Source organism: Oryctolagus cuniculus, chromosome 10 (assembly GCF_051225735.1).
Source record: "Oryctolagus cuniculus isolate XC-2025 breed Fujian yellow rabbit chromosome 10, ASM5122573v1, whole genome shotgun sequence".
In the NCBI taxonomy this organism is placed as follows: Eukaryota; Metazoa; Chordata; class Mammalia; order Lagomorpha; family Leporidae; genus Oryctolagus; species Oryctolagus cuniculus.
In genome coordinates, this window is record NC_142876.1 from 102,061,013 (window position 1) to 102,081,352 (window position 20,340).

Sequence of the window (20,340 nt, forward strand, 5' to 3'; positions counted from 1 at the left end):
TGACCATCAGATGGAGTTGGTGACACCCGAGTGTTGTGGGTGGTGGGCTCGAACAAGAATCAGACTCACCAGCCTCCAAGTGGCAGTGGCGTTACAGGAGCTTGGGGTGAGAACAGCCAATGTCCACAGCTGATTAATCCTTTCTCTGGTACACCGGCTCTAGAGAACTGCCATTTTGTATCCAATAAGGTTCATTTGCTTTCTATGAACAAAAATTACCTCAGTCAGGCCAGGCGTGTGGCGCAACAGGTTAAGCCACCATCTGCAGCTCCAGCCTCCAGGTTTGAGTCCTGACTGCTCTACGTCGATCCAGCTCCCTGCTGATGTTCCTGGAAAAGCAGCAGAAGATGACCCAAGTGCTTGAGCCCTGCACCCATGTGGGAGATCCAGAAGAAGCTCTGGCTGCTAGCTTTGGTCTGGCCCATCCCTGGCCATTGCAGCCATCTTGGGAGTGAATCAGCAGGCAGAGAATCTCTTTCTCTCTGTAACTCTGCCTCTCAAATAAATAAAGGGCCGGTGCCATGGCTCACTTGGTTAATCCTCCGTTTAAGGCGCTGGCATCCCATATGGGCGCCGGGTTCTAGTCCCAGCTGCTCCTCTTCTAGTTCAGCTCTCTGCTGTGGCCCGGGAGGGCAGTGGAGGATGGTCCAAGTACTTGGGCCCTGCACCCGCATGGGAGACCAGGAAGAAGCACCTGGCTCCTGGCTTCAGATCGGCACAGCGCCGGCTGTGGCGGCCATTTGGGGAGTGAACCAACAGAAGGAAGACCTTTCTCTCTCTCTCTCACTGTCTAGCTCTATCTGTCAAATAAATAAATAAAAGAAAAAAGAAAAGAACAATATATTTTTAAAGATTTATTTATTTATTTGCAAGTCAGAATTACACAGAGAGAGGAAAGGGAGAGAGAGAGAGAGATGTGCCTGGGAAAAGCGGCAGAAGATGGTCCAAGTCCTTGGGCCCCTACACCCACGTGGGAGACCTGGAAGAAGCTCCTGGCTCCTGGCTTCACTCTGACCATTTGGGGAGTGAACCAGGAAAAGTGAATCTCTTTCCCTCCCTCTCCCCCCACCCCAACTCTGCCTTAAACACACACACACACACACACACACACGAAAGAGTTGAAGACATTGTGTTCTATCACAGAAGTTCTGAGAATGTGCACTTGACTTCCCAGAACTAGATGGCATGTCTTCAGTTGAAGCCATTCATTCAGGACTTGGCCCAGGAATTAGTGATGCCCAGCAACCTCTGAAATTCCCCTTTAAGAGAGGGCACTGTGGCACAGTGGGTTAAGCCGCTGCTTAGGACACCTGCATCCCATAGCACAGTGCCCAAGATGGAGTCCCCACTCCCAATTACAGATTCCTGCTGATAGACATCCTGGGGGGCGGGGGGCGGGACAGCAGATGATGTCAACCACGTGGGAGACCCTGATGGAGCTCCTGGCTCTTGGCTTCAGCCTGGCCCAGCCCTTGTTGTTGTGGACATCTGGGGAGTGAGCCAGCAGATGGGAAGATGGAAGATCTCTTCTCTCTCTCTCTCTCTCTCTCTCTCTCTGTCTCTCATACCTCTGCCTTGTTGGTGCTTTGAGGCATTTTAATTCCAGTGGTAAGGGCTACCATTTAAGGGAATGAACACCCTCTGCCAGAATTCCTCAGCGCTGCTAAGCGAGACTGAACTTGGCAGATTCTGTATTAGGCAGCTTTCCACTTTAAGAGTCTATGAGTCAGTACAATAAAATTCTAAAGTAAACATTTGCGTACAGTGAATATTCAGTTCTACTGATAAAACAATCGCTGCGAATGCAGATGTGATCATTCACAGCACTGTACACAACCTGAAGCTTCTGTGACTTTAATAATTACCCTATGAATAAAAGGGTAGCAAGTCAAACACTGAGCACGACATTCTTTAAGATAGTAAATTTGGGTTTGGCAAGAACAGCTAGATTTCAGGATGGAAATGGACAGGGGACACCCCTCTCAGAAAGCTGAAATCTGAACTCAAAAGATTCAGGTGTTAACAAAACTTGGAGCTGACAGGCTTGAATTGCGCCCACACTTCCTAACTTGGAAGCACTTTCAAGGCCGGACACTTAGAACCCCGCCTCTCTTGCTGTTTCAATATTGACAAACTGTCCTGCCCAGCCAGTTTCTCGGAGCCACTGTGGGAGTCACAGCAGGTAAAGTGGACTTCTCACTTCGCAGACTTTGGAGTAGGAAAAATGTTGCGTTATTTATTGTTTGTTTTCACTCAGGAAGGTCTTGGGGAGAAATTACCTGGGTAGATAATGTGTCTGGAAAATGTGTAGCGTGAAGAGGACAGAAACCCAAAAACAGGGTCACTGTGCCAAGGAAGCTCCTGGGAAAGACTCCATGGCTTTCATTTTGATCGTTTTATTGGTTACTAAGTACTAACCCCAAGTCACAACATTGTGAAGAGTAAGATTATGGCAGTCGGGGGAGGGCACTTAGCTTAGCAAATTAAGACACCCACGTCCCCTTCTGGAACAGCTGGGTTCACTTCCTGGCTCTGGCTCCTGACTCCGGCTCCCTGCGAATGCAGACCCTGAGACGCAGCAATGATGGCTCAAGTAATTAGGATCCTGCTGCCCACACGGAAGACCCGGATTCAATCCCCTGCTCCTGGCTTCAGTTGAAGGCAATGGCAGGCATTTGGGGGTTGAACCAGCAGATAGGATCTGTGTGTGTGTGCCCCCTAGTCTCTCTGCCTCTCAAAAAAAGAAGAGTATGAGAGTGAATTTAAGTGATTTGTCCCCTCCTGTTTGTTGATTTGTCACTGAGCTTCCTAATGACTGCCCTTTGCTCAGAGTTCAGTATAAACTTTAAAATAATTCATCGGAAAACTCTTGTTTATTCTCCCTTGCAAATATTCTTCACTTGCTCTTTTTATTTGGCATCTCCTCAAATTCTGTTGTTAAGGTAAATTTTTTCCTGATGTCCAATTGTTCTAGGGAAACGAATTGAGCAATTTAATTGTATCAGACGCAGTTCATTCCAAGTGATCTGAGTTCAGAACAGAGCATTCAGGCTTCGCCTCCTGGCCCGTGCAGGATCTCTGTGGGAAGTTGCACTTCAGGCAGAGTTCTCCCTTCCTGCCATCCAAGCTGCGCATTTCCCCAGCTCTCCCGCCACCATGAAGGGGATCTTCTCAAAGCCCACCCTTGTTCTAGCCATCTCCGTGTGGGCTGCTTTTGCATCAGGTGAGTGGCTTCTCCCGGATCTGTGGTGGTACCAGAATAAAGGGGAAATCAGCTAGAGACATGCCAGTCAGTTGTGTTTCATGCTAATTCCTCATGTTACAGACGTAGAAACTAAAGTCCAGAGAAAAGATTCATACAATAGTGTTAGCTTTACAACTGGGAGTCAAATCCAAACCTTCCAAATCCAGGACTGCTGAGGCTTCCAAAAAGCCAGGTTACCATCCAGGACATTCGTATCTTAGAAATGGGGTGCAGGCAGGGTGGCTCAGTAGGTTAAAGCCCTGGCCTGAAGCACCGGCATCCCATATGGGTACCGGTTCAAGTCCTGGCTGCTCCATTTCTGATCCAACCCCCTGTTATGGCCTGGGAAACAGTAAAAGATGGCCCAAGTCTGTGGGCCCCTGAACTCAAGTGGGAGACGCAGAAGAACGTCCTGGCTCCTGGCTTCAGTTGGGCCCAGCTCCAGCCATTGCAGCCATTTGGGGAGTGAACCAGTGGATAGAAGACCTCTCTCTCTGTCTGCCTCTCTGTAACTCTGCCTTTCAAATAAATACATAAATCTTAAAAAAATAAAATAAATCTCAGAAATGCCCACTATGACCGCCTGTATGCTTAGTATCACAAATCCAGAAAGGACTTCTTTTGGCTATGAGCAAACACTCTCAGGTGCTCCTCTGGTTAATGGGCAGTGTCGGCGACCATGGTGCTCATGGTTGATGTGCAGGTGTGCTCTGTGGGCCTCAGCATCTTCTTCCATTCTGAAATTTCCACACTGAAATTCTTTCTCATCTCTCTTTGATATCTTACTCTCCATTAGCTTGCTCTCTCACTCTTTTTTTCCCAAGCTTCTCACATCTTAAGACATAGGAAAACTCAGAATTGTTCTTCATGCCTCTTGTACCTGAAGAGAAAAACAAAAGAGGTCTTCCTCTTTGTCCCCGTCTCTTCTGGAGGGGTCCAGGTGGATTTCCTGCTTGCTCAGCCTCCCCTCCGTCCTCCGAGCATGCCCGCCGGCCTGGGCTCCCCACGGGCACACCAGGCACACCGTGACTCAGCTGCTCCGTCTCCCCGACAGTCACTCTCTGAGTTGGCCCTCTGTGTGCCCTTTTCCAATAGTCAGGTTTAACCAAGGGAACACTCCACACATCCCACAAACCCACACCGGTCTCCGTCTCCGTGAAGGGTCTCATTGCTGTCCCCTGAGAATACCTGTATCTTCTCCTCTGTTCCCTGGCACCCAGCCCATCCTCCAGGCTGCTACAATGGGTGTCTTTTTTTAGTGCAAATCTTATCTTAGTTCTGCTAAACCTAAAAGCCTTTGTGACATAAGGGGTCTTCATAATGTTCATGAAAAATGTGGGCCATGGATAAACGATGCATGGATTTTAATTTTTTTTTTTGCACTGAAGTAAACATGTATTTTAATCTCATTTTTCCTTGTACTTCTTGAAGTACCCTTGTATAGCCCCTACTACTGTCCAGGGCTTCCCAGCTCCCATTTTAATCTTTTTTTTTTTTTTCAGAAATATTTAGTGACTTTCTTTAAAGGTTTATTGTATTTATCTTGGAAGTCAGAGTTAGAGAGAGAGAGAGAGACTGAAAGAGAAAGAGCTGTTCCATCTGCTGGTTAATTCCCCAAATGGCCACAATGGCCAGGGCTGGGCCAGGCTGAAGCCAGGAGCCAGGAACTTCTCCCAAGCAGATGCAGGGGCCGAAGGCCACCTTCCACTGCTTTCCAAGGCATATTGGCAGGAAGCTGGATCGAAGTGGAGCAGCTAGGACATGAGCTGGTGCCCATATGGGATGCTGGCATCACGGGTGGTGGCTTTACCTGCTTTACCACAATACTGCCCCTCCATTTATTTATATATCTAATAACTACATGAAGGTATATCAAAATGTTTGTGGGGGAATTGGAATTAAAAGACAAGCTTGTTTTTGTGGAAAAATATTGAAATCCATGCAGAGTTTTTTCATAACACTCAATTACCATGAACTTTTTTGAAGACCTCTCAAATAACGTGTGCTAACATTGTAGACACTGCTTCTGTGGCAGGAGTGGTCTCTGCCCTCACACTGTGCCCTACCAGGGATGGCAGATACACAGACACCACAGTCCACCAAGTTTTAACATGCACTTTGAGAAGTGCTTTAAAAGGTAAGAATAGGGAGAGTCTGCAGCACGTAAGCTGGATCTCACATTCTCACCCCCTGCCCAGCTCAGCAGGATGGGACCTCCACACTGGGCAGGTGTGGCCAGGAAGGTGAGCCTCTGTCTCTCCCTAGCTTATAGCTCAGGACAAAGATTTCTCCCTGGGAGAGGAAGGTCACCAATGTTTTTCATGGCTCCACTCCAGCTCCGTGGAGAGCAAGGCCAAGACGGAGGGGCTCTGCTTCTCCACTGCTTCCGTTCTGCCCCAGGTGAGAACAGTGGGTTCATGGCAGCTGGCTTGTAGGTTGGAGGTTCCACACTGGGAGGAAACAAGCCGAGAGGATCAGAGGCCACTGCCTCTGCACAGTGTCCTGCACGTAAAGCGGATGACAGAGGTAAGCAGGCCACTGTCCAGAGCAGCAGAGACATTTTCCTGGGACGAAGAGGCAAGCATAAGGACAGAGAGCTCCAGAGACTTCTGCAAGGAAGACTACAGAGTTATTGCAGAAGAAGAGGTGACTCTGCGTTTGGAATAGAACGGGAAAATCCAAGCCTGAGGGCCTGTCAAAACTGCCAGATTTGGTTGGTTGGCAGTGACAAGGAAGCAGGTGGCTCTGTGAGAACAGCCAGTGCTTTCCCAGAGAGAAATAAAGACTGCTATGAAGAACTCCCTGGGGGTCAGAGCAAACCTCAAAAGCTGGTCCTAAAACCACACTGTAAAGGGGGGAGCGGGTGTCGAATTTTAATTGGATCACACTGTGGAGTAATTTATGCCTTTGAGGATTTTCTTAAAAGAAATTTGATTTGTAAAAAAAAATTTGAAGTTATCTACTTGAAAGGGAGAATGGCAGAGAGAGAGGAAAAGATCTTCCATCTGCTGGTTCACTCTCCAAATGCCCACAACAACAGGGTTGGACCAGTCCAAAGCCAGAAACCAGGAAATCCAACCAGGTCTCTCTTGTGGGAGGCAGGGGCCCAAGTACTTGTGTCACCAGAGAAAAGCCATGGGTTCTTGTCTTTTTTTTTTTTTTTTACAGGCAGAGTGGACAGTGAGAGAGAGAGGGAGAGAGAGACGGAGAGAAAGGTCTTCCTTTTGCCATTGGTTCACACGCCAATGACTGCTGCAGCCGGCACATCGCGCTGATCCGAAGGCAGGAGCCAGGTGCTTCTCCTGGTCTCCCATGTGGGTGCAGGGCCCAAGGACCTGGGCGATCCTCCACTGCCTCCCTGGGCCATAGCAGAGAGCTGGCCTGGAAGAGGGGCAACTGGGACAGAATCCGGTGCTCCGACCGGGACTAGAACCCGGTGTGCCGGTGCCACAGGCAGAGGATTAGCCTATTGCGCCACGGCGCCAGCCTGGGTTCTTATCTTCACGCAAGAAAGAATTCAGGTGTGAGACAGAGAGCAAAGTAGTAAGATTGTATTGGGGACAGGGCACCTGTCAGAATGGAAGGGATAGGGAGAGAGTGCCCAGTCACTGGGACCGGGGGAGAGTGAGATTACATGGTTGAATGGAGAGAATACACCTGGGCAGGCCAGGCTGGGTGGGCTCAGCAGAGAGCAGAGGGCTGAGCGAGCAGTCTTTGTTTAGGCTCCCAGTTTTTAAGGGAGTCTCTTTACTCCTCCCCCTTCTCCTTTAGGGTAAAGCGTTTTGCAAATTCCTCCCCAGGTTTGCTGCAGCTGAGGGGCCCCATGTTATCAGGTCAGGTAACCCCTTTGGTCCTGAGGAGAGAGAATTCTCCTGGGAGCTTTCTTTGGAAGAAGGGCTGGGACCACCTGGCAGGTTATCAGGGTCTGGGCAGGACTTTGAGGTGCAAAATGCTGGGCTTCTGGGGCTTCCTCAGCAGATGCCCCTCTCAGGCCCCTGTCACACAAACAGGCTAATTTCTAACTTCCTATCTATCCCCTGGTTCACTGCCTCCCAGGCACCTTAGCAGGACTCAAACTGGCACTCTGATATGAGATGCAGGCATCCCAAGTGGCAGTTTAACCCACTGAGACACAACTCCTGTCCCTTAGCACCTCTGAGAAGTGTTGGAAACAGCAGAGCAGTCATCTAGCAATTACCAGGACTTAACAGTAATCGGGCCGGTGCCATGGCTCACTTGGTTAATCCTCTGCCTGTGGCGCCGGCGTCCCATATGGGCGCCGGGTTCTAGTCCAAGTTGCTCCTCTTCCAGTCCAGCTCTCTGCTGTGGCTCGGGAAGGCAGTGGAGGATGGCCCAAGTGTTTGGACCCTGTGCCCACATGGGAGACCAGGAGGAAGCACCTGGCTCCTGGCTTCAGATCGGCGCAGCGCACCGGCTGTAGCGGCCATTTGGGGGGGTGAACCAACGGAAGGAAGACCTTTCTCTCTGTCTCTCTCTCTCTCACTGTCTATAATTCTACCTGTCAAAAAAAAAAAAAAAGATTCAATGAGTCAGTTTAAAAAAAAACAGTAATAGGAGTGGAAGGGGAAATTGTTGGGAGGTGGGCACAAGTGACTACTAATGGGTACAGAATTACTTCTTGGATAATGACAATTTTCTAATTTTTGTGGTGATTATGCTGATGACTGATGTAAATATACTAAGTACCAATGGACTGTATATATATTTTAAATAGATGAAGTCTATGATATATGAATTATATCTGAATAAAACTGATGTGTTGGGCAGGCATTTTGGTTCAGTGGATTAAGCCACTACTTAGGGCCATCCATATCCCATATCCAAGTACAGGTTCAAGTCCCAGCACCTCTGCTTTCAATCCAGCTTCTTTTTTGATACACTTGGGAGGCAACAGATGTTGGCTCAAGTGTCCAGGCTCCTGCCACCTACATGGGAAACCTGGATAGAGCCCTGAGCTCCTGGCTTTGGCTTGGCCCAGTCCTGGCTATTGTGGGCATCTGGGGAGTAAACTAGCACATGGAAGATCTCTCTTTTTGTCTCTGTGTGTGTCTCTCTCTGCCTTTAAGCAGATAAAAAATAAATAATTGTTAAAAATAATAAACTATGCTTATAACATAGCTAATAGTATAGCATATATACTATATATTATAAAAGAAGAAAATGTGTCATTATTATATTATTACACAAATACTTATATACAGCACTGATATAACCGCAAAGACTGCCTTGGAGTGAAGATGTTAGCCAAGTTAGCTTTAATGAACGTCTTCAGGCATTCCCAATCCAGCTACTCCATGGTAATCTGTAACTCAGCGCATGTTTTCTAAAAACAGCTTCAGGGATCACTGTGGCTGTCATTCACCCATGACAGGCAAGGGCCAGCATTCAGATCCACAGAGGGTGAGGGGCACAAGGTTCCTGATTCTACATGAGTGCCAGCGCCTCCCTCATCCTACCTCTTCCCTGAAGGCAGAAGACAGAGAAGCATCCCCTCCATGTGTGCTTTGTCTTCCAGATTTCCCTCTTCCATTGGACTCCAAGGAAGCTCACCTAGAAGAGACAAAGGTGAGCTCTGTTTCCTTGCAGAGAGTTCTGGTTTTGGTCCCAGCCCCAGCTCCTCCTTCTGGCAGGTGGGGGACAGAGGAGACTTGCATGGGAATGACACAACCATGGAAGCTGAGTCACCAAGTACCTGTAGCACATTTTATATGTTCCTGATCCCTCTTCCTGTGCGTTATCCCAGTCAGCTCCTACAACTCTCCTGTGGATAGAAGGTAAGGATTTTGCACCACCAAATGGATGACCAGGTCCCAGCTCAAATTCAGGTTGGTCCTACATTGCAGTGGACACTCTTTCATTCATAGTATGCCTGGCCACATATCCCTCCTCCTTCATACCAAGACCCTATGATCTGTCAGCCCCATCCTATGTCCTACCCTGCTGTGACCAGTTTTGAGCTGCTGCCATCTGAGGCATCACATATGATAAGCACTCAGCCAGGTTCATGAAAACGTCTAACTTTGAGAGACATTTCCTACTTTTGCTACCTACCAATCACATTTTGTGGTTGGTAGGGTCAAGGGTTTTCATCTTTTGTAAACATTTCTTTTCAAATCTATTTTTAAAATGATTTAGTTGTTTGTTTGAAAGGCAGAATTACAGAGAGAAAGAAAAGGTGAGAGACAGAGAGAGAGAGAGAGAGAGAGAGAGAGAGAGAGAGAAATAGAATGCTTCCATCTGCTGATTCACTCCCCAGATGGCTGCAACAGCCGGAGCTGGGCTGGTCTGAAGCCAGGAGCTGGGAGCCTCCTCTGGATCCCATACGGGTGCAGGGACACAAACACTGAGTCATCCTCCACAACCTTCCCAGTCCATTAGCAGGGAGCTGGATCAGAAGTAGAGCAGCCAGGACTTGAACTGCTGCCCATGTGGGAGTCCAGTGCCACACAGCCATGCCACAACACCAGTATCCTTCGTCTTTTTTTTTTTTTCATGTTTATTTATTTGAAAGGGAGAGAGAGCGAGAGAGAGAGAGAGAGAATATCTTCCAATCTTCCATCCACTGGTTAACTGCCCAAATGGCCACAATGGCCGGGACACTCCACAAATGTCTCCAACAGCTGGGGCTGGGCCAGGCAAAAGCCAGGAACCAGGAACTCCATCTAGCTCTCCCATGTGGGTGGCAGGGACCCAAGTATTTGGGCCATCTTCTGCTGCTTTCCCAGGCACATTAGTAGGGAACTAGATTGGAAGCAGAGCAGCTGGGACTTGAACTAGCACTACGATATGCGATGAGGGATCACAAACTACAGTTTAACCTGCTGTGCCACAACACCAGCCCCAGATTTTCATCTTAATAAGGAATTTACGTGGGACTAGGGAGTGCACAGATTACATATAATCTTACAATTATATACACCTTGGTGGTGCTAAGTGCCAGGATCCAACATAGGCTTCTAAAGGCCATTCTCCCAACTCCCCGTGTGCTGCTCCTTCCTCCACCCCCTCCCCTGGCTCCTAGCGCTGATAATGGTCCAAGGGCCCAGGGGACGGGGTCTGAAGCAGTGGTCTGTGTCTCACCTTCAGGCTGAATGCATGAAGAACATAAACAGGTGCTGGCTTTTGTCCTACTTCCAGCCTAGTGAGCTCATATGTGGCAGTGATCGGGTCACCTACAGTGGAGAGTGCCACCTCTGCTTCAAAATCCTGTAAGTACAACCTTCTTCTTCCATGTCTCAGCCCAGGAACCTAACGTAGGCCAACTCAGGGTGACATCCTCATCCCACTTCCTGCGTCATCCAGGTGGATCTTCCCCTCCAGAGACTCCTGCATTTCTTCCACCCTGCCCTGTTTTTCCGAAAGGTTTATGGGACCCTTTCAGACCTTGCAGAGGCAGGGAGCCACTGAGGTGAAGGACCAAGTGGAGGGATCTCAGCAGCAGTAGCTGGCATCCAGATCATGTGTCCATAGAATGCCCAGCCCCCAGCCAGGCCTGGTGAAGCATCTTCCCAGCTAGTGGTTCACTGAGCTTTGAATGGCATTATTCCTCAACACATGTTCCTTTAGTTGTCAGCACAGTATGTGGTTTAGTCTTTGGGCCCATCATGTGTTAGAAGCTTTGGGTGCCACCCTAGTAAAATGCCAACTGTTTTGGCCCAGTGTGAGTGGGGAGACACAAAGGTTTGCATCCAGGAAGCTCCTTAGGAGGGAGCTTTCTTCTTTAAGAAGGAAATTCACACTCTTGCCCAGCTAACTTTTAGAGAGTAGGTCCAGTATCTTAAAAGAAAAAAGCAAAAACACAGAGATCAAACTCTTGTCTCTCTCCCCTTCCTCCTCCTGGCTTTTCCCCAAGAGAAGGAACAATAATCTTTTTGACTGGAATGGGAAACATTTGGCTGGGCATAATTGGACTTCTTTTATTTTATTTTATTTTATTTTATTTGCATTCCTTGCTACAAACACTAAAACACAAACTAGAAATCATAAGAGTTGTGAATGCCAGCCAGCGCCGCGGCTCACTAGGCTAATCCTCCGCCTAGCGGCGCCGGCACACCGGGTTCTGGTCCCGGTCGGGGCGCCGGATTCTGTCCCGGTCGCCCCTCTTCCAGGCCAGCTCTCTGCTGTGGCCAGGGAGTGCAGTGGAGGATGGCCCAGGTGCTTGGGCCCTGCACCCCATGGGAGACCAGGAAAAGCACCTGGCTCCTGGCTCCTGCCATCGGATCAGCGCGGTGCGCTGGCCGCAGCGCGCCGGCCATGGCGGCCATTGGAGGGTGAACCAACGGCAAAGGAAGACCTTTCTCTCTGTCTCTCTCTCTCACGGTCCACTCTGCCTGTCAAAAAAAAAAAAAAATGTTACGTTTCCCTTTCCCTTAAAAAAAAAAAAGAGTTGTGAATGCCAGTCTCAATTGCTGGCACAGACACCTGGCAATCAGAACATACAGCCTGGGGACCCCCAGCACCTCAGACTCAAAGGCCACCAGAGGCAGGAGATGCCTGAGAGAGGGCCTCCGAAGAGCTCCCTTTCACTACAAAGAAAACACACACACACACACACAAACTGTACTTAGCAGTTGTCCTGAGGATAACAAGAAAAATTTTAACTTGTACCAATCTAATTTGTGTTAATGCTAACTTAATTACAGAGTATTGTTTTCATGGAGGAAAGACTCCCAAGGGCCTTCCTTCTCCATCTGTACAGCTAGCCCTGCCCAAAGCTCCCTTTCCAATGAAGACATCAAAGCCAGAGAGGAGTGACTTGCCAAAGGTCTCATAGCTATCAACGGGCTGAAATGGATATATATTTTTTTTTCAATTGAGATGAAATTCAGATGACACAAAATTAATTACTGTAAAGTGAACAAATCAGTGGCAATTGTCTCCTATACACTGATGTTCCAAAGCTAATGCTTTCCCAGGCCAGCTAGGGAGTGCCAGCCCCAATAAATAATTTTTTTTTTTTTTTGACAGGCAGAGTGGACAGTGAGAGAGAGAGACAGAGAGAAAGGTCTTCCTTTTGCCGTTGATTCACCCTCCAATGGCCGCCGTGGCTGGCGCGCTGCGGCCGGCGCACCGCGCTGATCCGATGGCAGGAGCCAGGAGCCAGGTGCTTTTCCTGGTCTCCCATGGGGTGCAGGGCCCAAGCACCTGGGCCATCCTCCACTGCACTCCCTGGCCACAGCAGAGAGCTGGCCTGGAAGAGGGGCGACCGGGACAGAATCCGGCGCCCCGACCAGGACTAGAACCCTGTGTGCCGGCGCTGCTAGGCGGAGGATTAGCCTAGTGAGCCGCGGCGCCGGCCTAAATCTTTTTTTTTTAAAGATCACTATTAGCAGAATGTTTTCTCCTCAAACTCACGCAAAGATTATGAGGTAAAATTCTGTTATATTATTTGCCCCAGAAGGAAAAAAATAATTTCAGAATATTTTATTTCAGATTTGATGGGCTTAACGTAACTAAACTGCACGATGGATCATGTGTAAGTAAAGTCACTTTTACTTTTCATTTTCAGAACTAAGATATATTTAAGAACTCATTGTAGCCGGCGCCGATTCTGTCCCGGTTGCCCCTCTTCCAGGCCTGCTCTCTGCTGTGGCCAGGGAGTGCAGTGGAGGATGGCCCAAGTGCTTGGGTCCTGCACCCCATGGGAGACCAGGAGAAGCACCTGGCTCCTGCCTTCGGATCAGCGCGGTGCACCGGCCGCAGCGTGCCGGCCATGGCAGCCATTGGAGGGTGAACCAACGGCAAAAGGAAGACCCTTCTCTCTATCTCTCTCTCTCACTGTCCACTCTGCCTGTCAAAAAAAAAAAAAAAACTCATTGTTGTAGAGAATTTTAATGTTATGAAAAATTTAAAACATATAAAAGTAGACACAATAATATGCATAATGAACCTCATATCCCTACCACATAGATTCAATACATTGTAAAGTTTCTGCCCATTTCCTTCCTCTGTTCTTTTTTTTTCTCTATTGTCTTTGATGAAGTTTATTAACCCAAGTGTCAGGTATCACGTCAGACACTCCTACATGCTCCAGAATGTACCTTTAAGAAATAAGCCAGCTTCCTTAACACTCACAATGTTGTTATTACACTGAATACACCTCATATCCAGAAGACACATGTTTTGACCTAATAATCCAACAGTAAAGGACATCTGTTCTACCCTCTCTTGTTCTTCTCATGCCCAGTATCTGAGATAATGACAAAAAAACCCTCATTGGAATGTGAACAGTTATTCTGAAACTGAATGGAGCAGAACTTTCGTCAGTCCTAGGTCTAGATGCTGTGTCACTGACGTTGGGGCCATTGGATCCAAGCAAGAATATCTGATGCCACTGAGCTATTTATGGCTTGATGAGGCCTGGCAATAGGACTGGGACAAGTCCTTGCAGAAGAGGAAAATAAAGTAAAGCAGGACAATTATATCTAATTTAGTAATAATTATATCACAATATCCTCCGATACAATCTCCATCATGAGTTCATATGCTCATCTGATTCTCAAAGCAGCATATGTGGTACTCCCTTAGGAAAGGTCCAGACATTGAATGTTTCTGTACCCATTAAAGAGAAATCAGAAGGACTGCTATGCATGTTCATTTGGGGTAACTATAAAGAGAACTCACATGACTCCTACCCCGTCAGAGTCTCGTTGACATGGGCTAATTTATAAAAAATTCTGAATTCCCTCCTCTCACATTTGGACCCACCTCAATCCTTAGCCCTTATCAAATGCACCACTAGCCTTACCTTATGTCTGTTTCAAACTCTTAGTGTCAAAGGGATGTTTTGAGAGGCAGAATTACAGAGGGAGAGACAGAGAGAAAGGTCTTCCATCTGCTGGTTCACTCCCCAAATGGCTGCAACCACCAGAGCTGGGCCAATCCAAAGTCAGGAGCCAGGAGCTTCTTCCAGGTCTACCACATGCATGCGTGGGTCTAAGCACTTGGGCCATCTTCCACTGTTCTTCCAGACCACAAGCAGAGAGCTGGATCGGAAGTGGAACACCCAGAACTTGAACCAGAGCCCATATGGGATGCCGACACTGCAGGCAGATGCTAAACTTACTACGCCACAGTGTCAGATACTTTTAAACTTGGGATACCTACAGAATGATGTCCAGAGTGTGCCAAGGGTCACTCATGTGCTAAAGTGCACATAGAGATTTGATAAAAAATGCTTCTGTGCTCATATGCATGCATACATGATTTCACTAAGAGCCAGCCTTAGTGAAAAACCGGTGGAACTACAATGGGCTCCTGATCACTCCCTAAAATCAGTCCTAGAGAAACAACTGAAATTTGAGGGAAGCAGTGATTCCAGAAGAAAAAAGGGAGAAAGGTAGAGGGAAAGAAACAGAGGCAGAGAAGAGAAGGAAGAGGACAAGGAGAAGAAGAGGAAGAGGAAGGGGAGGAAGAAACATGAGACCACTCTTGGGGAGACACAAGGCTTTCGTGAACTGACCTGGGCTTGGTGGAGGGGCTGCAGCCTTGAGGGAGGGCAGAGGTGTGAGTACGGAGCAGGGCTGGAGGACCCAGGCCACACAGCCTTGGAGGGCTCGTTACTGACCTTTCGCTGCAGGAACTGGCTGCAACAACCCTGAGCAGACCATTTCTAAGGAATGATGTTTGGGCAAGAAGTATATTATATAGATCACAAAACATGTGTCCTACAAAATTTTATATTCAAATATCATAATATAAATCCTATTCTTAAGATAGGCCTAAGACCTAGGCCGGTGCCGCGGCTCACTTGGCTAATCCTCCGCCTGCGGCACTGGCACCCTGGGTTCTAGTCCCGGTTGGGGCGCCAGATTCTGTCCTGGTTGCTCCTCTTCCAGTCCAGCTCTCTGCTGTGGCCTGGGAGGGCAGTGGAGGATGGCCCAAGTGCTTGGGCCCTGCACCCCATGGGAGACCAGGAGAAGCACCTGGCTCCTGCCATCGAATCAGCACGCTGCGCCCGCCGCGGCGGCCATTGGAGGGTGAACCAACAGAAAGGAAGACCTTTCTCTGTGTGTGCGTCTCTCTCTGTCAAACTCTGCCTGTCAAAAAAAAAAAAAAAAGATAGGTCTAAGATCGTTATCACATAAAAAAAGCACATACTGAGAAACATCCAGCAGGGTCCGCAAAAAGAAGTTAGGATGATGAAATATTTTCTTAAAGTCTATTGTTAATTAGGAAAACTTAGTCTAGAATCAAAGAAATGGGGAAAATAAAGAAATTATATTCAAAAGAGCCCAGCACAAAATCCTAGGTAATGTCAACACGGATATATGGGAAGCCAAGAGGCCATGAGAGGCGCCAATGTTTGGCACAGAAATACTGTAGCAGGATTGCAGTGCAATGGGTTAAACCACGGCTTGGGTTGTCGACATCCCATATTTATCATTCATTTACATGAAAGGCAGACAGACAGAGAAATCTTCAGTCCCCTGATCCATTCCCTAAATGGCTGCAATAGTCAGGCTTGGGCCAGGCAAAAGCCAGGAACTAGAAACTCCACCTGGGTCTCTCACATGGTGGCAGGGGTGCAAGAACCAGGATCACCCTCTGCTGCCTTTCAAGGCACATTAGCAGGAAGCTGGACTGGAAGCAGAGCATCCAGGATTGGAACTGGCATTCAGAAACGGGATGTCAGTGTTGCAAGTAGTGGCTTTAATCCACTGTGCCCCAAAGCTGGCCCCTACTTTTTAGGTAAGGTAAGAAATTAAATATATATCTCATGGTTCAGCATTTCCAAGCCTAGGAAATCACAGAAATTCTCTCATTGCTTTGTAACGTGACTCAAACATTTACTGCAGTGATATTCAGGGTGGCAGTTGTCGGGTTTGTGGACAAGAAACCAACTGTGGAGGGGTCCTCAGCTGATCAATGCTGCTTACAGAAGAAATCAGGTGTACAGTTAGCAATCTGGGCAGACCTTTCACTTTTCTATTTAAAAATATATATATTTGAAAGGCAGAGGGAGAGAGAAAAGAGACAAAGAGATCTTCCATCCACTTGCATACTCCTCAAATGGCTGCAACAGCCAAGTCTGGGCCAAGCCAAAACCAGAAACAAGAACTCCATCCTGGTCTCCCACATGGATGGGAGGAGCCCAAGCACTTGTGCCAAATTCTGCTTCCTTCCCAGGGGAATTAGCAGAAATTCAGATCGGAAATGGAGAGGCCAGGTCTCAAGCCAGCGCTCTGATATGGGATGCTGGCGTCACAAGCAGCGGCTTAACCTGCTGTGTCACAACACCCTCGGGAGATCGTATTAAAGCACTGTCCAGAGAGGAGAAGCAAGGGACTGAATAATGCAAATAACACAATTGCCATTAAGTATCCTGAAAATAAAACAGAAACAATGATACAAATTCTCACAAGTACATAAGACAGAAAAGTACATGTTGAATTCATGAGAGTGGTTAGCTATAACGTGAGGAAAATGGGAATGAATGAAGAATAGCCCCTTCCCACAGGCCTCCACCAAAACAGCACAGAAACTGTATGCAGCAAGATCACAACAAAAATAACATTTTTAACAGAAGAACCAATGACTACTGCTTAGCTGCTGACCACGTGCCCTGTGCTGTGTCACATGACGTTCTGGTTTCTCTCCACCTGTGCTCCACACAACCACCTCACCGGGAGGGCGCTGCTGTTAGCAACATTAATACTCCAAGACACAGAGGTCCGCAGTGGCCGTGGACATGCTCAGGCCCACAGAGTGCTCTCTGACATCACCTTCTACACCCCCAACCTCCAAGTGCTCTGACAGCATCCTGCCTCAGCTCAACTCCACTGCCTCTGCCCACACTTTTGTGCCATGGGAGTTGTCAGAGATTCTGCTGGGGTCCACAATCACTCAGGCATGCACAGACTTCCCTCTCCTTTTCTCTGCCCACTTCCACTCTTTATCCTGCAATGAACTTCAGATGTCTTGAGTCTGCCTTAATTCAGAGGATAATTGTTTGGCATTCCTCCTGCTGCACTAAGGGTATGGTTAGCAAAGTGATAGCCTTTTTTATTTTTCCTCAATTTCTCCAAATTAGGTTTCTCTAAGCAGATACTTCTCTTGCAGGAAAATCCCTGAATTTACCATGAAGAATAATCTGAATCTCCAGATGACCAACTGTATCCCCTTTAGAGAATTCTGATGCTCGAGGAAACCACCAATTAGGATCAAACTCATTGATTTGCTTTTTCAGTATATGATTCTCAGCAAAAATCTGGCTGGCCACCATTTCTCTTGGTTAATAAAAAGCTTGTTCAACTAATCAAGTATTCTGTGTTCTCATTCCCAAACTACAAGACTCATGCCATGAGCTTCCATGATATTGTCAGCAAATGATACGGTGAACCTAAAAAGAGGGAACAGGTGCCTCCGTAGCAGTATGCTTCCAGCCTGAGGGCACTGGTCATTATGGAGCCGAACATGTGCCATGCAAGTGACATGGTTTCCAAGACAACAGGTTTGGGTTTCAGAACTTTCAACCAGAATTTCATTCAAAGGAAATGCATTGTGCATAATACCTGGAGTTGTGCCTGGCCACAGTGAGATTTCTAAATACTTCACAATTACTAACTTAGTCTTAAAAAAAAAAACTTAAAAATAAGGCTCAGGGGTGGGCGCTGTGGCATAGCAGGTAAAGCCACCACCTTCAGTACTGGCAGCCCATATGGGCGCCGGTTCAAGACCCGGATGCTCCACTTCCGACCCAGCTCTCTGCTATGACCTGGGAAAGCAGTAGAGGATGGCCCAAGCTCTTGGGCCCCTGCACCCATGTGGGAGACTTGGAAGAAGCTCCAGGCTCCTGGCTTTGGATCGGCGCATCTCTGGCTGTTGCGGCCATCTGGGGAGTGAACCAGCAGATGGAAGATTCCCCTGTCTCTGCATCTTTTTCTCTTTGTGTGTAACTGTGACTTTCAAGTAAAATAAATAAATCTTAAAAAAAAAAAGTAAGGCTCAGAGGGTTTCACACAGCTCCATGAGGAGGTTTCTACTAAAGGCCAATTGTGTAGATCCTTATGGGAAAATTTGGTTCTGGCCATAGGGAAACATATGTAAAGAGAAAGGATGAAGAAGTGCACTTGTGTAATAAATGTGTCTCCTTTCTTGATATGCTTTAATGTTTTTAACTTTCCCCAGATTATAAGCTGTAGGCTAATGATATCACCCAGGAGTAAGGAAATTCACTCAGCACAGTCTACTACTGACAGAAGTTATAGTTGCTTGCTTCAACTTCTCAGTTCTCAGTTTACAGCATAAAAATAATGACGCTAGACTGAGATTCTTTCAGAAGTTCTGAAATTAATCCCAGGCAACATGCAGTAATAATAAATAAGGAGCTGGGGCCAGCGCTGTGGGACAGAGGGTTAATGCCCTGGCCTGAAGCACCGGCATACCATATAGGTGCCCGTTCTAGTCCCAGCTGCTCCTTTTCCAATCCAGCTCTCTGCTATGGCCTGGGATAGCAGTAAAAGATGGCCCAAGTCCTTGGGCTCCTGTACCCACATGGGAGACCCGGAAGAGGCTCCTGGCTCCTGGCTTCTTGAATTTCCTTATAACACAGAGATCCTACAATTCTAAAAAGGTTTTTTGTTTTGTTTCCAAAGATTTATTTATTTATTTGAAAGTCAATTGCAGAGAGAGGGAAAGACAGGAAGAGAGAGATCTTCCATTTGCTGTTTCATTTCCCAAATGGCCACAATTGCCAGGAATGGGCCAGCCCTAAGCTAGGAGCTTCATCCACATCTCCCACATGGGTGCAGGGGCCCAAGCAGTTAGGCCACCTTCCTCTGTTTTCTCAGGCACATTAGCAGGGAATTGGATTGGAAATAGAGCATCTGAGACTTGAACCGGCACCCATATTAGATGCCAGCAATGCAGACAGTGCCTTAACCCACCGTGCCACAGCACTGGTTCCTCTAAGAAGTTTTAAAGAGGAAAAAAAATTAATTTGATATCACTGTTTAGTGTGGCACATATTTCCCTCAGATGAGAGACCTGCCAATATCTGCAGAAGCCAAATAGTTAAAGATTGAAAGCAATGATGAAACATACATGTTTGTTCATTTCCATCTACTTGAGAGGCAGAGCAATGGAGTGTGCACGTGGTGTGTTGGGGGGTGGGGTGTCTTCCATCCTTTGGCTCACTCCCCAGACACCTGCAGCATCTAGGGCTGGGCCAGGCCAAAGCAAGAAGACAAGAACTCCATCTGTGTATCTAACAAGAGTGACAGGGGCCCAAGCACTTCAGCCGTCATTTGCCGCCTCCCAAGATGCATTAGCAGGAAGCGGGATCAGAAGCGGAATAACCAGGACTTTAACTGGCACTCTGTTATGAGATGCAGGCATCCCAAACCGTGGCTTAACCTGAAGTACAACATCTGCTCCATGATGGTGAAATTTTTAGTTACCACTAGAACATACATTAGTCTCTAACAACAGCACACATATTTATTTAGTTGTCAGGCAAGGAAATAAGCCGGTAAAAAAAAATTATATTGAGGGCTGGTGTTGTGGCACAGCGGCTTAAACCACTGCTTAGGACTAAAGCATCCCCTATCGGAGTGCCTGTCCAAGTCCTGGCTGCTCCACTTCCAATCCAGCCTCCTGCTAATGTGCCCGGGGGGCGGGGGGGTGCAGAGGATGTCCAGGCACTTGTGCCCCTGCCACCCATGTGGGAGACGTGGATTGAGTTCCTGGCATTCAGCTTCAGCTCAGCCCAGCCATGGCTGTTGCATGCATTTGGGGAACCATCAGCTCTCTCTCAAATAAATAAAATAACCAATTAAAAAAAAATACTATCAGGAAAGAGGGCAGCAACTTGTTATTAAGCAGAAAAATCCTTTGGGGTCCAAAACAACTGAAAGAGAAGAAAGGTAAGGGTCTCTGAAGAAACTGAAAAAAGTTACCCAGAGGGGTCTGGTATTCAGGAAACTGAGATGGTGTCTTTTAGTAAAGAGAAAGAAGTCATGGGGTTTGGGGGACACCTCTCAAAACTGGGCAGCTATAAAGAGCAGTTACAGAAAGGGGGCCAGTGCTAGGCCTCCTCCTGCAGCGCCAGCATCCCATATGGACACTGGTTTGAA

The 20,340-nt window shown here is 47.6% G+C and overlaps 1 protein-coding gene and 1 long non-coding RNA gene across 4 annotated transcripts; one reads left to right on the top strand and one right to left on the bottom strand.

The window, feature by feature from the left end:
• Window positions 1-1,812: 1,812 nt before the first annotated feature.
• On the top strand, window positions 1,813-17,522 carry SPINK8 (serine peptidase inhibitor Kazal type 8 (putative)). Of its 3 annotated transcripts, none has more exons than XM_008260586.5 (6): window positions 1,813-2,182; window positions 2,975-3,223; window positions 8,781-8,830; window positions 10,352-10,473; window positions 12,698-12,740; window positions 17,327-17,522. In XM_008260586.5, the coding sequence occupies exons 2-6, from the start codon at window positions 3,157-3,159 to the stop codon at window positions 17,336-17,338; spliced, it is 294 nt and encodes a 97-aa protein (XP_008258808.1). In that variant the 5' UTR covers window positions 1,813-2,182; window positions 2,975-3,156; the 3' UTR covers window positions 17,339-17,522. The 3 variants fall into 3 exon arrangements, with proteins under 3 accessions (XP_008258808.1, XP_089162472.1, XP_008258807.1); XM_089306346.1 differs by lacking the exon at window positions 17,327-17,522 and adding an exon at window positions 12,840-13,556 and having other exon boundaries at window positions 2,043-2,182; XM_008260585.5 differs by lacking the exon at window positions 12,698-12,740 and having other exon boundaries at window positions 2,043-2,182.
• On the bottom strand, window positions 2,855-8,817 carry LOC138844107 (uncharacterized). Its single transcript, XR_016214854.1, has 2 exons — window positions 8,722-8,817; window positions 2,855-3,243 (listed from the first exon to the last, which is right to left on the bottom strand). It is a non-coding gene; the product is annotated as an uncharacterized LOC138844107 (long non-coding RNA).
• Window positions 17,523-20,340: the final 2,818 nt, after the last annotated feature.

Coding starts and splice junctions, on each gene's coding strand:
- SPINK8 (XM_089306346.1), top strand. CDS start 3,157: ATGAAGGGGATCTTCTCAAAGCCCACCCTTGTTCTAGCCATCTCCGTG. Junction 3,224..8,780: donor GTGGGCTGCTTTTGCATCAG/GTGAGTGGCTTC, acceptor TTTGTCTTCCAG/ATTTCCCTCTTCCATTGGAC. Junction 8,831..10,351: donor CTCACCTAGAAGAGACAAAG/GTGAGCTCTGTT, acceptor TCTCACCTTCAG/GCTGAATGCATGAAGAACAT.